At 56.3% G+C, this 16,061-nt stretch overlaps 1 protein-coding gene across 1 annotated transcript in view; it reads left to right on the top strand.

Annotated features, from left to right (window-relative positions):
* The first annotated feature begins 462 nt into the window (after positions 1-462).
* The window catches only part of PODXL (podocalyxin like), a 51,496-nt gene continuing 35,897 nt past the window's right edge, over positions 463-16,061 (top strand). Inside the window, exon 1 of the mRNA XM_047694933.1 lies at positions 463-693. Coding sequence (XP_047550889.1) covers positions 612-693 — 82 coding nt within the window. The 5' untranslated portion in view covers positions 463-611. The remainder of the gene's footprint in view (positions 694-16,061) is intronic.

Below are 16,061 nucleotides of genomic sequence, written 5' to 3'. Positions count from 1 at the left end.
CCCGCGGGGGTCCCTCCGACCCTCCCTGCCGGCGCCACCTGTGCGCCGGGGCTGGCTGACCAGCGGGCGGGGGAGCGGTCCGACGCCGGGAGCCCCCCAGCCGCCCCAAGCGCGCGCGCAAACACACACACACACTCACAACCCCGCCCGCCCGGGGGCCGCTCGCCCAGAGCCCGCGGCGGGCCTGCACTCCCCCGCCCGCCGCGCTCCAGGGCGGAGTTTCCTCCGCTGCTCATTGTTCCCGGCCCAGCGCCCGCCCCGCCCCGCCCCGCCCGGCCCCTCCGCAGCCTCCCGCGCGCTCCTGGGGGAGGAGAGGGGGCGGGGGCCGGCGCGGACGGGACGGGAGTCGCCGCAGCCGCCGGCCGGGCCCAGCCGCGCAGACACCGCCCGCGACGCAGCCACCCGCCGCTCCTCCGCCGCCTGGCGCCGCGCCTCAGCCCAGCTCTGCCGCAGCGGCCGCGAGGAGGGGCCGCTGGAGCGCGACTCGGGAACCCGGGGTCACCGCCCGGCCGCCGAAGCCACAGCCGGGCCTCCCTGAGCGGCGCCCACGCTCTCGCCGTTCGGACGCTCGGAGCCGCAACCACCTGCTCCCGGCCCGAGACCAGGACACGATGCGCTCCGCGCTGGCGCTCCCGGCGCTGCTGCTGCTGCTGCTGCTGCTGCTGCTGCCGCCGCGGTCGTTCTCCCAGGAAGGTGAGTGGTGGCCCGCGCTCCGCGGCGACCGCACAGTGCCATTGCGTCCCCAGCCGGGCTGTACCTCGTGGCGGGACCCGGCGCGCGCCTCCCGTGGGGGCCACATGCGGAGCCCTGACCTTGAACCATCTACTCCCCTTCCAAACCCGAGAACACTGCAGGTGCCGGGCCCGCGGGCGGATCGTCCCCGGTTTCCATTCCGATGGATGGGAGGTGGATCGTGGTGGGGCAAACAGTGGCGCGCTGGCCATGAATGGGTTTGCTGGCAAAGCGAGCAGGGAGTTGGGGCACCGCGAGGCTCCACGCTTTTGCGGACCCCCTCAAGTCTGATCGCTCTTTTTCTCGGTGCCTGAGGGTTTGAGCAACGGTATTGTGCAGTCGTTTATTCCAGCAAAACAGCAGGCTGGAAGCGCATGAGGAAGTCCCTGAAGCAGGTGACAAGCCTCTGGCAACGGCTTACGCGGGTGATGTGTTCCGCGTTCGCAGAGAGGTTTCTCCAAGCAGCGTGAGCAGTTCGGCTCACTTGAGCCTGTGCGGGGGCAGGTAAAAGGGGAGTAAGTGGACCTTCCACAGTCCCAGTCACCTGGCTGTGTTGGATCCCAGTCTCCTATGCTACCAAAGGAACAACAGTTCCCTTCTAGCACATGGCCAGAAAGGTGAGACCCTCCCCTCCTATAAACAGGCACTTATCTCCTGAAACAAGCTTGGGTGCACCTTAGAAACAACCCCCATATTTTTTTCTGAAGGTGAAATGTTACTCTTTTAGGGGGACAAGGAGATGGCCACAAACACAGTCAAAGCAGGGGTCCCAAAGCCCCTGAGAACAGCTGGAGGGTCAGCCCCAGAAAAGAGATGCGTTTCTTTGTGGCCCCCAGGAGCACATGTCTGCGGGGAGAAAGAGTGGAGGGGGTGCTCCTACCCCAGGGCCAGGAGGACTTTGGTGACTGCTCAGAGAGCGAAGGGACCCTGCTGCTGGCAGGCCCTGGTATTTGGGGCTGTACTCTTAGGGGGAATTTAGGATGGGATGGAAGCCCAGCCTCTTCGCGGCACTGCATGGAACCTTCAGTGGGAAGGGGCCGGTTCTCCGAGGGTACGCAGGTGCGAGCATCCCCCCGTGGGCGGCTGGGACACTCCACCCGCTCAGCCTAAAAGGAAAGGGCAATTTCTGTGGGCGAAGGTTTGTGCTTCCAAAGGGTATGTTGTGGTGTGAAGAGTGGTCTGAACAGCTCTTAGGATGATTGTCGCCTCTGTCACCTTGCATGACTGGGAGGACTGAGAAGATGTTGGAGTGTGACCCCTCCTCAATCCTGCTCTCAGAGCAGCCACGCTTCAGCGTGGGTCTTGACATGCACCTTTTTGGTGAGAGCCTCTTAGCACCTTCCAGAAGGGAGCCCCCCAGAAGGGAGATGCGCTGTGTCGGGAAGGATAGGCCTGTTCCCGGGGCGCCAGAACCTAGAGACTGGGCTTTGAGGAGGAGCCGGGTGTTGCTCTGCACTAAGAGAAGCTCTGGAACCACCCATGGGAAAAGCTCGAAAGCCCAACTCGCTGCTGGCTTCAAGGCTGGCACTACCTTCCCTAGCATCTGGGCATTGCCCAGAAACCATGCCTTTTCCAGCACGGGGCACGGCATGTGGAAGGACCTTGATACATGGGAAACAAATGAACAACAATGACCAGCAACGGACTCTCCTCCCCACCAGCAAGTCTCTTGTCCTTTGCAAGCCCCCAGGGCCCAATCCCTAAAATGCTATCGCGATATATAATAAGGGGTTAAAGGTAAATGTCTGGAAACCAGCAAAGCACAGGGGGTCTCATTATTATTATTTGTATACCTTGAGGCAGAAAAGGCAGGAGGGGTGCAGGCCTGATGTCCGTGGCTGTGCTGATTTAATACCTTCCTAGAAGGAGTCAGTAAGGACTCTCCCATCTCTTTGCCCTTCTGAAGGTGTAGCTGCCTGGGCTGTAGTCATGCAGGATGGGGTAACCCCCAAACTGGTGGAATCCTATGATTCAGTTCTAAACCATAAGGCTTAGGAACAGACTGGTCTCAGCTCCTTAACAAAGGAATTACCCCACCCATGTCCCCATCCCCTACGGAGCTTACCTTTTAATACAGGCGGATCACGCAGTATTAAATCCAGGGGCCGGACAGTCCAGACAGACCTCTTCTCAGTACTTTTGGTTTGATATTCTTCTGGTTGAGCCACATGGCACATTGTACCTCTGAGCTCAGTTTCCTTATCTATAAGACAGAAGAGAAGAGGGCACCTCTGGTTTCTCATTATGTGACATTTCTAGGGTTTTCTGCCCTGTTAGCTGCAGAAAGGACAGGCTGGCTTGCACTGTTAGTGTGACCGAGTTATTCCATGGGTGACTCTCTGGAAGGGAACGGTGGCTCGCTGTGGTGGAAAACACTCAGACTTTGGGTCAGACACACCCGCGAGTCTGTAGACAAAATAGCGAACTTCTAGAGCCTCAGTTTCTTCGTCCATAAAGTAAAGACAAAGCTACCTTGTAGTCTGCTCTGAAGATGAGGGAGAACATAGGGAATGAGCTCGACAGTGTGCTGGACCCCAGGTCAGAGCTCAGCCAGTCCTGGCTGTGATGGTGAATAAAGCGTGTGTGTGCATCGAAAATTTGGTGGGTCTAAGTTGGCTGAGCGGCAGAACTAAGTTGGCTGAGCGGCTAGTGTCTGTGGGTGGTGGCTGGTATGTCATAGCGACGGCTGAAGCTTTCGAGCCACAAGGTTGGGGGGGGGAGGAGGCTTGTGGGAAAGAAGCCGTGAGATGTGGGTAGCATGTGAGATGTGGGTAGCGGTGACCTAGGCAAGCTTCCAGAAGGAGGTGGGGGTTTGTTTATACAGGGATTTTAAGATGAAAGGGGTCATTGTGGGCCCACCTGGGTGGCTCAGTCGGCTGAGTGTCCAACTCTTGGTTTGGCTCAGATCATGATCTCTAGGTTGTGTCTTCAAGCCCCATGTTGGGTTCTGTGCTCAGTGGGGAACGTGCTCAGGATTCTCTTTCTCCCTCTCTTTCTGCCCCTCCTGGCTGTTCACTCTCTCTCTCTCTCAAATAAATAAATCTTTAAAAACAAAAGGGTCAGGTGGGGTGGTGAGACCACTTCAGAGGCTGGCTGGGGCCGAGTGAATTGCAGGGCGGAGGGGCTGGGTCACGATGCGGGCTGAGCTGTGGGAAGGCTTTGGAGGAGGAGCTGAGCTTTCAGAGCCCAGAGAGAAAGTTCCATGGGATGAAGCTGGAGCTGGTGGGTATTCCTAGCATCATGGGGCTTGGGCACAGCTCTGAGGAAAGAGTGAGCAAGCCATGGGGTTAGGACCAGACTGGTCTTAGCTCGTGGGAGAAGACAAGGGTCAGGTGGTTGAAAAGCTCTCTGGTGGCAGCTCGGCCAGATCTTCAGGGCATGGCCACCCCAGGAGGGGCAGAGGAGGGGGGCTTGGCCCTTGTTGGAGGGGCTGTCCTCTGGCAGTCACCAGGGCACCACATCTGCCTTTTCCTGAGGCCTCCATACTTGAAGGGAGAGGAGGGGCTCCTGCCCGGTGGGGTTTGAGACCTCCGCCCTCCGGAAGCTGAGGAGGAAGCGGCCCCTACCAGCAGAAGAGGAAGCGGCCCCTACCGGGTTAGAATTCCTCTGAGCAGGGAAGACTGGAGGTTTAATCCTGTCTGTCCTCAGGTATCATATCTGCTGAGAAGGCTTCCCCTGTTTCTAGATGGAAGCGGATTGTGTTTGGGCATCTCTGCTAGCATGCAGGGGGCCCCTTTAGGGCAGGGGCAACCTCAGTCTCCACCTCCAGAGCCCCCTGCAGCAATGGGCACGGAGCAGTGGCTCGACATTTTATCTGCACCATTCACTTGGCGTGGGGAGGGGGGACTGACCTAGGCCCTGGTTTCAGGCTTTCGGAAAGGGGAGCCCTAGACCAGCTTACAACCTGGACAGTGATGCTGGCTGGTGGGCTCCTTCTGCAGCAGCCAGAACTGGCAGGGACAATGGTTGAAGGTCGGGGCTTCCAGGCTTGGGATCCCAGACTGGACCAGTGGCTGCTGTGAGGACAGCTCAGCACTTAGCTCAAGGCCAAGAACTCCTTGGGAAGGTGGGAGGAACCCTCGGGGCAGCCCACTGCACTTCTGGGGAAGGGGGTCGGGATTTAGATGGTTCTACTCTGGGACAAGCTCTCTCCCTCACATTATCCGTGTGGAGGCCTCCCAGGAGTCTTCTGCAAGTTTGCTGAATGGAAGCTGCATATTGGAGGAGAATGGCCCTCTTCTGTCCATCCCCTGCCCATCAGCCCAAGCCGCAGCCCCCGCCCTGGCCTGCCTGGAGACTTCCTCACACCTAGAGGCCAGGGATCTCTCTTCTCAGCTCTGGGCTCACTTCCTGTTTGCACCTGAGGGTGTGATGAAGGGCAGGGAGCTCATTTGGCAGCGTTTCCTGTCATGTTCCATTCCCAGGAACACAGGTGAGGTTGCTCAGGGTCCCTCCTTGTCATGGGTCCTGTCCACTTCGTGAGGAAGTTAGAAGGTCAAGGAGGTTGTGACTCTAGGTGGGCCACACGTGCCTCACGACAGTAGGTATTCCCTTATGGAGAGCCTTCCAGAGAATCTCCATGGAGGATACTGTGCCAGGAGCCTGTGAGTATTTGCAGTAGCCTTTGCCATGAGACCCCTTCGGGCAGGCTGTTCAAAATGGAATTGGTTGGCCGAGGGTACTTGCCACACTGCTTCTAAATAACCCAGAAAATCATAGAACACAGAATTCTAGAGCTAGGAATCTTCTGGAAATCTTCTGTATGCACTCAGTTTGCAATGAGGGCATGCAGACCAGGGAGTGGGGTCACCTGCCCAAGTCCTAGAGACTCCCGGGGATGGCGCCCCCAGAGATCTGTGTGCGCGGGTATGCTGCCATAGAAATGGACTGAGTCTTTCTTTGCTAATGCTCTCCTGGGCACTGGGGAAACACATTGAAACCCTTTTTAAAGAGGGTTTCATGATGGTGACAACACTATACTGTGCCCAGACTCTCCCCGTCCCACCATCTTCAGGATAAGTTGAAGCTTGGAGCTACTTTATCCTTGGAGTTAGGCTCTCCAAAGGCTGTCCCTACCAAGTCCCAGTGCTGGCCCCATGCTGGCTATGCTGTCCCTGTCTGTCTCCCATTGTCTATGAGTCCCATCAGATCCAGCCAGAATCTGGAACGCGAGTGGACAGCAATGCTTGTTGGATGCCTAGTGCCTGGTTCGGCCCTTCCCACGGGCCCCCAACCCAAGCCCTCGTATTGGCTCGGGGCTATGGTCCCACCCCGTACCACTCCAGTGATCACCAGTGCAGACCCCCAGCTTTGCTCAGCTTCCCGGCCACCCATCCTCCCTCTGTTCCCACCCCTTTCCCTGACAAAGCACCACCACCCTCTCTTCCTTTATAGCCTTATCCCCCTCGGGTCAGCCACCTCGAACTTCCCTATGGCCAGGGCGCTGGGTGGCACCCCGTCCGCCAATTGTCATGGCCGGAAGGCTGTGTGCCTCAGCCCAGGGGGAAGAGAATTCTGAGGACCGGCTGACTGAGGCTAGCCATGCAGCCCAGGTTGGGATGCTGGGGTCCCTCCCAGGGCCAGGCCCCCGGAGACACATGGACTGACCAGGAGCCCACAAATGTCTCACCTCTACCTTTCAGCATAGGAGGGACAGTGGGGAAGATAGGCCTGGGGAGGAGGGCACTTTAGAGCCTCGCCCCTCTTCTTACCTGAAATTCACGGACTCTGTCTAAGGGGCCCCTTGGTCCCCATCCAGTCTGATTTCCATGCTAACTTGCTTTGGACATGCTCACTGGAGCCACAGTCTCCAGCCCGGATAGCGCGAGGTTGTCTTGGGACAGCTCTTATCTCATAGACCATTCTAGAGAGGGGAAACTGAGGCACAGCACCAAGCACTTGTACTAGGCGGCACAACTGGATTTTCTCCAAATAGTCACATGCCTCACTCCCTCGTTTCTGTCCACTGTCTGCTGGAAGGCTACCGGCTCAGAGAGGGCTTCTGGGCTGCCTTGTATGACACACCCCACTGCCTTATTTTCCCCAAAACACTCATTACCTGGTCCATATTCATTTCTTTCTTTGTGTGCCTTTTCCCTGGGTAGACAAATTCCATAACGGCAAGTTCCTCTGTCCAGTGTTGCTACAACTCCTGAAACAGGACCTGGGATGCAGTAGATACTCAGTAACTGCTGAAAGAATGAATGAATGAGTGAGTGAGCAAGTGAGTCAGTGGCAGGGCTGGTTTAGAACCCAGAGTCTTGTCTGCCAGTTCTGTGCTGTCCACGTGCAAAGCTTTTCAAACCCAGTTCTTCCAGAAGAAGAGAAGCAGGTGGCTGGCGGGGCTAGGAGGGATGGATGCCGGGCATGAAGGGGAGCAGGATGCGGGGAGGCAGGAGCGCCGTGGGACATGCAGCAGCCTCATAACTGCTTCCGAGCTTCCCCCACCCAGTGGGCCCTTCTGTTAGGTTAGGGCTGCTGGTGACTAGAACTTGATTTGGCTGCTCTTAGCCATTAAAAAATAGTGGATGGACCAAGACAGATAGACATTCTGTCTTACACGATGAATGTTCAGAGGGCAAGGAGCGGTGGGTCTGCCATCTTGAGCACGCTGCCTTGTGGTCCAAGGTGGCTCCTGGGGCTTTGGGTACCAGGAAAAAAGAACAAGATGGCTGTGGCTTGGCTTCTCTTTTGAGGGTACCTGCCAGAAACCATGTGCCACACTTCCAGTGATTTTGTTGAACAGAACTTGGTCCTGTGGCCACACCTAGCTGCAAGGGAGGCAGGGAAGCATACTTCCCTTGGGGAAGAGTAATTTTCACTTCAGGCACCCATATGGCTAACCCAAAAGTCAGTGGTTCAGTTATGGAGGAGTCACGGGGCTCCTGGGTGGCTCAGTGTTTGGGCATCCGACTCTTGGTTTTGGCTCCGTCATGATGTCTCAGGGTTGTGGGACTGAGGTTGTGGGATCTCTCAGGGTCATGGGATCGAGGTCGTGGGATCTCTCAGGGTCGTGGGCTCCACGCTCAGCATGGAGTCTGCTTGCCCCTCTCCTTCCCCTTCTTCTGTTGCTCCCCCCACCCCGCTCATTTTCTCTCTCTGTCTAATAAATGAATAAAATCTTTAAAAAATATATTTTATTTACTATTTGAGAGAGAGCATGAGCTCTGGGGGAGTGGGAGAAGGAGAAGCAGATTCCCCACTGAACCGGGAGCCCGATGTGGAGCTCGATCCTGGGACTCTGGGATCATGACCTGAGCCGAAGGCAGATGCTTAACCGACTGAGCCACCCAGGTGCCCCTAATAAATAAATAAAGTCTTTAAAAAAATAAGTCACAAAGAATGGGTGTTGGAGTATAGGTCACTGGGGAATACTGCCGTAGACCGGGTCCCTGCAAACCTTGGGTTTCTCTGCAGCCGCCTGCAGTCCTCATCTTGTCAATCACAAGTGTTTCTGCACGAGGGACACACAGGCACTTGTCCTTCATGGCCTAAGGCTTTGCCCCCCTTTGGCTAAGCCAGTTGCAGCTTATCCCTCGTTTTCTGTGACTTTCGGTGGCTGGGTGGAGTTCCTTGTCACACACTAGGAAACCTGGCCACCTCCCACTCAGGTGTCTTTGCCTAGAGCTGCACCAGGGAGCCGGGCTGCCTGGGGACCACCCATGAGCCAGGCCTCCCTGGGGTTGGCCCTGGGAGACCTGCTTCCCCTCACTGGCCTTAGAATGGGAAAGAAGTATTTCTACACTGGCATCTTCCCTTCCCAGCTCAGCAGGGGACGAGTACAGGGCTGAGGTGGGTACTGTCTTCCTGGACAGTCAGGAGAGAGCAGCAGCTGGAGGCCAGTGGCTTTCAGACCCAGTGGCGGGCCTTTGTGGAGCTGCCTTGGCCACCGTGAGGCTGGGGTACACCGGGAGGGGAAAGCTAAGAGGAGGCCCATTTTGGGGGGAACTCTGCATCCCCCACCTTTGGGCCACTCTTTTATCAGTTCTTAGGGTAGATCTCCACTGAAGAATTCCTTTGAGAAAAATTCGGCCGTCGGTTGGTGTGAGGCCCCAGGTTTTGAAGTTAGAAGCCTGGATTTTAGTCTGAGCTCTGACGCTTGCCAGCCTGTGGTTTCGGGCGTGCTCCCTGGCCTCTGTTTCCCTGGCTGTAAACTAGGCCTGACGCCTTCCTGCACAAGGGAGGGGTAAGGACAGTCGCTTCGGCGGTGCATTTGGGTTTTCCTTCTTTTATTGACTTTGGCTCTCATCCTGGGGGAGGCTGATGAAAGGGACCCGGCCGGTGCCCCTTCCCCAGCTGGAGCACGTGCAGTGACCTCTCTGGGCCCAGCCTGGCCCGCGGCCGGGTCCCTGAGGATGAGCGTGTGTAGACCACACCCGCCGATGGGGGTGGGCTCCACTAAGAAGGGGCTTCGGTCGGTGGCCAGCACCACCCGTGTTCCTGGCTCCCACCTGGTGCTTCTCGCTCTGCTTCTGGGGCGCACTGGCCTTCACTTGAGGTTGCAAGTTAAGGCTTTCTTTAAGCCATCAAGACCCTGATTGTGCCAGCCCCTGAGGTTCTGCCCATCCCACGGTGAAACGGAGAGTCACGTCCTACTGCCCTTTGTCTAGATCGGTATCCTCCAGCCGCGACTGCTCCGCTGCCCCTGTGCAGGCCACGGATCTGAGTATCACCCTCTGAATAGCTTCCTTCCTCCTCCTCCACCCCTACCTGACTCCAGCGCCAAATTCCTGGTGGCACCATCTGGGCCAGGCAACAAAGCGTGATGGCGGTCTTCACAGCATCTCTACACGTTTCCTTCTTCGGGGAGGTTGCAATCCAGCAGCAGATACAAACCGGGGAACCAAGTTTCTCCTCCCAAAGATGACAGGTGGGAGGAGGATAGGAACTACTTACAGAACTGCATTTGGCTTTCAGCACAATAATCCCGGGGGGGTGGGCATTGCTCTGTGCCTCAGTTTACCCATATGGTAAATCAGGGCTCACACCCTGTTTTTTTGGTATGGCTTTGTTTCTTTACCTTTTTATTGTGGGGGGGGTGGGGGGGCGCCTCCATGCTGGAGCTCAACCTGGGGCTTGAATTCATGTCCTTGAGGTCAAGACCTGAGCCGAGATCAAGAGTTGGATGCTTAACCGACTGAGCCACCCAGACACCCTTGTTTTTTACTTGGTTAAAACTCAGTAACTCGGTAAAGTGAGCTGTGTCTCAGAGTACGCCTAAAGAGAACACCAGTGGTCCTTAAGATAGTAACAGTCAGGCTCTCAGTAATTGTTTGATAAATGAATAGGAAGTTTTTCATGAATAAAAGAGAAACATGTTCCAAATAGTTTGGGAAAGGCTGCCTACTCTACCCCTTCTTGGAAAATCAGTGCCTATTATGATCTTAAATGCTCCCAGATCTCGAAGGCCCCTTACTGCTTCCGCTTAACTCAGCTTTCCCCAGATGTACTTGAATCATGGGAACTTTACCTTTTCTCCTCCATTCTGGTGGGAAATGCAGACGTAAATAAAGGTGGAGGGACCCCCTGTCCTGTCTGCCAGGACAGAGAGGGACCCAGGGATATGTGACTCTGCTAGAAGCCGCACACTCCTTCGTGAGGAGCTGGACAGGCACACGAAGTGCGAAGCGTTGCTACGCACTATCTTCTTGGAATGGAAATGGAGCCTTACGGCGTCCTCCTTCCTGAAGGGATTTGTAGAAAACCACATGGAAGCTTGTGGCCAGAGTCAAGGCTGCTGGTAGCAGCGTCTGCGTAGGAACAGGTTCCATACCAGGCCAGCAGCCCTGCGTGGCTACTTGGTACCGGTGCTGCTTCTCAGATAGAAGTCGAAGGCATTATTAAGAACATGGTGGGCGTGCATGTTTTTGACATTGGATCTCCTCTCAGATGGGGGCATGCGTGGTTTGCTGGTAGATTCTGGCTGCTCTTTTCCTGTGGTGCTTCTCTCTGCCCCTGCCGCTTTGGGTCCCTGTTCCTGACACCATTGCGATTTCTGTTGTAAATTCCGTCTGTGGTTGTCATCCTGTCCCTGGGGGCTTGGAGAAGGGGCTTCCAGAGGATGTCCCGTCAGCTCGCACCTCCATAGTGGCTCACCGGAGGCAGTGGTACTTGGGCTTTGTTCTCAGCCCTGGTTACTCATAGATCTCATCAGGCTGTCATTTTTCTGAGAGTCAGGGAGCCGAAGGGTGGAAAGAGGGGATGCATCTTGTCTGATGGAGACCCCAGCTTGCCTGTGCTTTCCAAACTGCTGCGAGCACATAGGGCACCCCCACACGGGCGGGTCCGGGAGTGTGCCATCCCCTTGCTCATGCAGATGTAGCCCCACACCCCAGGCCTAGGGGGTGCTGCTGAGTAGAGTGTGGCTGGGTCTCAGCCTGCCTGAGCACACACTCAGCAGCCCTGTGCTGTCAGCCCCGTCCCCAGCACGCCCTTTCTCCCGGCCAGGAAGGAGCGGTCCCCACGGCTCAGCAGCCACAGAGGACCAAGCCCCTAGAGAGCGCCTGCTGTCTACAGCTGGCTTCTGGGGAGAGGCAGGGTGGGAGCCTGTCCACAGGCTCTCATTCTCCCCTTAGCATCCCGGGGAGGTTGCATTGCACTTGGCTAGAAAAACACTTTGGCTTTACTCCCGGGGCCCCGGGAGAATCTGGAAGTCTGGTCCTGACTGCACACTGTCTCTGAACTCCGTGGGTACCCTGGGGCAGTCACGTCAACACACCAGCTACAGTGGCCCCTGGGGCCTCTTGTAAATGAAGCTGTGGTCTACGTAGGTACTTAGTGTGTGTCTGTGTGTGGGGATGACGGGGAACAGAGAGCAGGTACCCAGGAGGGTCCTGTGTTGGGGGGTGAATAAGGAGAAGGCAAAATAAGAAAATGGGTTTGCAAGAGGAAGGGGCTCCCTCCACCCGGGGCCAGGAGTCCTCCCAGTGGGCCTCAGTTTCTCATCTGTGGATGAGGGCCTGGCCCAGGAGATCTTGAGGATCCTCCTGTTTAGTATTTCAGGTGATCTGAAAGACCTGACTTGCCTGATGATTTTGGTCCCAGAACTGGGAACATGATGGCCCTGGGTGCACGTGTGTGGATGTATGTAGGAGGGCCTGGGGGAAGGGGATTGGAGGGAGGGGTGCCTCGACTGGGCACCAGGGCTGCTCTTGGGGTCCTGCTGGCCTAGGCCCTCCTCCCTCTTCATCTCAGTATGGGTCAGCTGCCTCCAACCCTCCCCAGGGACAGAAGGGGAAGCAGGGGCTGGAACCAGGAGCATATGTACCCCCTGGATAGAGAGCCTGCTTTAGGAGCTGGACCGCAATGTTCTAGAACCCAAGGAAGGTGGGACCCAGTGCCCAGAACTCTTGACCATCTACCTGTTTCTCCTTCGTTGGGGTGGGATGAAGTGATGTCTCTGGTCCCTTTAGTTCTGCTGTCATGAGCCAGGGGTATGCAGGACAGTGAAGTCCGTGGGGCTTCGAGAGCGGGGGATATGCTCCGCCACTGGTCATGCAGGGCTGTGGACGCAGCCACACGTTGGGCCTCATTGCTCACTGCCTCTCTGGCCGCTGTGTTCCCAGCTGCTTCCTCAGCTGAGGGGCGGACATCAGTTCCTCTTCCGGCAGCGTCTTCAGCATGAGATCTTCACTGGAAAAGCAAAGACCAGGCTGTCAGGGAAGGTGAAAAAGGCGACAGTCTCTAGGGCCAGGGTCTCTGAAGTCCTGTGGCCTTGGGTTAGGCCACAAGCCAGAGGACTGTACCCACTTTCCAGATGGAACCTCTGAGGTGGGAGGGTGATGGTAAATTACCCAGTCTTGAGGTAAATCTGGGAGGCTTGAGGTTCCAATTAGCCTCTTCTGGGTTTTTTGTTTGTTTTTTGGGTTATTTTTACTTTTTTGAGAGCAAGTAAGTGCATGGGTGGGGGGAGAAAGAGGGATAGAGAATCTTTTTTTTTTTTTTTAAAGATTTTATTTATTTGACAGAGATCACAAGTAGGCAGAGAGGCAGGCAGAGAGAGGGGGGAAGGGGAAGCAGGCTCCCCGCTGAGCAGAGAGCCCGATGCGGGCCTCGATCCCAGGACCCTGGGACCATGACCTGGGTGGAAGACAGAGGTTCAACCCACTGAGCCACCCAGGCACCCAGGCACCGAGAATCTTAAGCAGGCTCCACACCCAGCGCAGAGCCCAAAGTGGGGCTTGATCTCCCAATCCTGAGCCGAAATCAAGAGTTGGATGCTTAACTGACTGAGTCACCCAGGCGCCCCAGCCCTTTCCCTTTTAGGTCTACCTTAGTGCTCTGGGCCCAGGAGTGGCCACATAAACTTGACCTAGCCCTCCCTTCTGTACCCACCTTGCATGGTAGCAGGACGGGTAACACAATAGAGTGGAGAAGGAAAGGGGGGATGGGAACACGTAAGGTCACTGGATGGGAGACGGTGCCTCCCCTGCCTCCACCCCTTTCAGAGCCCCAGGTCTGACCTTGGTTTCAATCTTGTGTGACCTAAACAAACCTGACCCCCTTTCCTGACCTGAAAAAGCTTCAGAGGGTAACATTCCATTTTGCTTAAAGTTTCTTCTGAACAGAAGAGCTCTGAAATGTGTGTGTGTGTGTGTGTGTGTGTGTGTGTGTCTTGGCGCACCCCCCCCTTCTGTGCCCCCTCTGATGTCATCAAGCCTCCTCAACTACTTTTCGAGGATGAATTTTCAGCTGTTTGGACACCTGGCTCCAACCAGGCCGGCTCTGGGATTCTTGGTTCACTCACTTCCCTAGGCGGAGCCCGTAGGAAGCCCCGCTTCCTTGACGAGCTCTAACATCTCAGACACGGGGACAACTTGGCTTTGCTTGAAAGGAACGCGGCTTTTAACTTTCCCCGCACTGCAGGCCTTGGTGGTGGGGGGACCGAGAGAGCTAGCCCTCAATTGTTTAACTCTGTTTGTTCATGAGGTTTGTTTGTTTCTTTTGCAGCAACACCCCCCGCCAGACCCCCTAGTCCCCACAGGCAAGCGGCCCTCCTCCTGTCCTTAAACACCAAAGAGGTGTAGATTTAGAGCTTGACCGCGGAGTCGTCATGCTTCTTTCCCTACTTCTTAGGGCCAAGCAGGGGGTCTTGGGTGATGGAGTTTTGGCTTTTTTTTTTTTTTTTTAAAGATTTTATTTATTTATTTGACAGACAGAGATCACAAGTAGGCAAAGAGGCAGACAGAGAGAGAGGGGGAAGCAGGCTCCCTGCCGAGCAGAGAGCCCAATGCGGGGCTCGATCCCAGGACCCTGAGATCACGACCTGAGCCAAAGGCAGAGGCTCTAACCCACTGAGCCACCCAGGCGCCCCTGGAGTTTGGGCTTTATTTTTAACTTGCTTTGCGGAGTAAGTGGGGTTTCTAGAGAGACGGGGGACATGTCCTAACACGGATCATTCTGCAGCAAGAAGGACGCAGGTGTTATTCCTGGAAGGGGAGAGTTCTCTCCAGGGCAGGGGGAAAAAGTAGTTTGGAAATTTGGAAGGCTCTGCTTCAGCTTCTAGCAGGCGGAAACCGGTCATTCCCGGGGAAATTCACAGGCCCTGTCTCACAGAACTTTCTCATTCCGCTCCCAGAGGCAACTGTCCCACCTTCTTTGCAGGACTTCCCTCTGGCTTCTGGCCCTTGTTTGTTTCCTGCCCGGAGCGGAGAGACCGGGCCCTAGTGGAGGTTTCCAAGGGCAGTGGAGAAATCTGTGCACATCTGGTTATTTTCATGGTTTCGGGATGGGGAAGGTGGCGTGGGAATGACAACGCACTCCCTCGGAAAAATATTTACAAGGTTGTTTTTGAACTGACCACGAAGGGAAGAGTTGGGTGCCAAGTGTGCGCATGCTTCGGTGGGAAGTCTGTGTGTGCCCGGGCACTTAGAGAACAGTAGGTGTCCCAGGGGAAGCGGTGGGGTCAGTTGCAAAGTTGTGCGGGCATGTGGGAGCCCTATACAGTGTTTTGTTGTTGTCATTCGGCCCTTGCCTCCATGGACAGCCCCAACCGATTCTGTTCCTACCCCCGCACCCCCGCCCCAGCTCTTCCTGCCTGCTCTGCAAGGAGCCCAGTGATGGGACTGCCACAGAGGGTGTGGGAGACACCAGTGGGCTCACCCAACAGAGAGCTCTCAGTGCAGTGTCTGGCCCATATGATAAAGCTTTCGTTAAGTGCTAGATAAAAGCTCAAGTGATGTGATAAGCTGGTTTTGATGGGTGGGTTTGCAGAACACGCCACCGTGTGCGGAGAGAGGAAGCACGTACTCGTGGCCCATGGTCTCAGGCTGGCCGCGAGCCCAGTGGGACCCACAGCGCTCTGCCCGCCCTGCTTTCCCGTGCAGCCCTGGCGCTGACTTTGGCCTCTCCGGCATACGGAGGGGTCGGCAAGGTTGTCAGCCTGGCTTCTCATCTGACCAGACCCGGTCCTCTGCAGACTTGGAGTATTTTGACATTTCCCCCCAAAGCATTTACATTTTTTTAAAAAGATTTTATTTATTTATTTGATAGAGATTACAAGTAGAGAGGCAGGCAGAGAGAGAGAGAGAGAGAGAGGAGGAAGCAGGCTCCCCGCCGAGCAGAGAGCCTGATGTGGGGCTCGATCCCAGGACCCCAAGACCACGACCTGAGCTGAAGGCAGAGGCTTTAACCCACTGAGCCACCCAGGCGCCCCACATATACATTTTTTGAGTGTTCCTTTTGTTCTCAGGTAACTCCTCTCTCCCTGGAGTGACAAGGAGACCGAGGCCCCAGAGCTCAGTCTTCCTGTTGTGGGGGCTTCATGGACCTCACACATAGGGGCCCTGAAGCCAATACTAAAGACAGGCCAAAGGGCACTCTGTCTCCTCCCCAGGATGCTGTCCTGTTGTCCTGACCTTTGCACGGGAGCCCTTCCTGGCTCTGGCAGGCGAGGTGAGCTCGGCTGGCTGGGGATCACCCCTGCCGGCTCGCAGGCCTGTTGGTTGGTAGCTCCCGGGCACGCTGCCGGCTCACACAGACCAGGATTCACATGGTCTGCAGCGGCCGGAGGGATTAGGAGGCCCTGGGAAAGGTATTGTTTTAAGGAGGCTGGACTGTCTTTCCAGCTCAGGAAGAGCCCCGGCCCCTTTCCTGGCCTGGCTGGCTGCCCTCGCTGCCCTCGCATGAAGCCTGAAGCACCTGCCCCACACCTCCAGGGGTCAGCATGTGCAGCTCCTCTCATCAGGAACAACCATGACAGGTGGCTCAGAGGCTCATAGCAGGCCCAGGACAGGGACCTCTGCGTGGGCAGGGAGAGGAACCAGGGTGGGGGTGGGGGGCCATGGGGGCTTGGGCAGAGGTGAGGCTGCAGTCTTGGCAGCTCAGCTGAC

Source organism: Lutra lutra, chromosome 11 (genome assembly GCF_902655055.1).
Source record: "Lutra lutra chromosome 11, mLutLut1.2, whole genome shotgun sequence".
Classification (NCBI taxonomy): Eukaryota; Metazoa; Chordata; class Mammalia; order Carnivora; family Mustelidae; genus Lutra; species Lutra lutra.
This window is presented reverse-complemented; position numbering and strand designations above follow the sequence as displayed.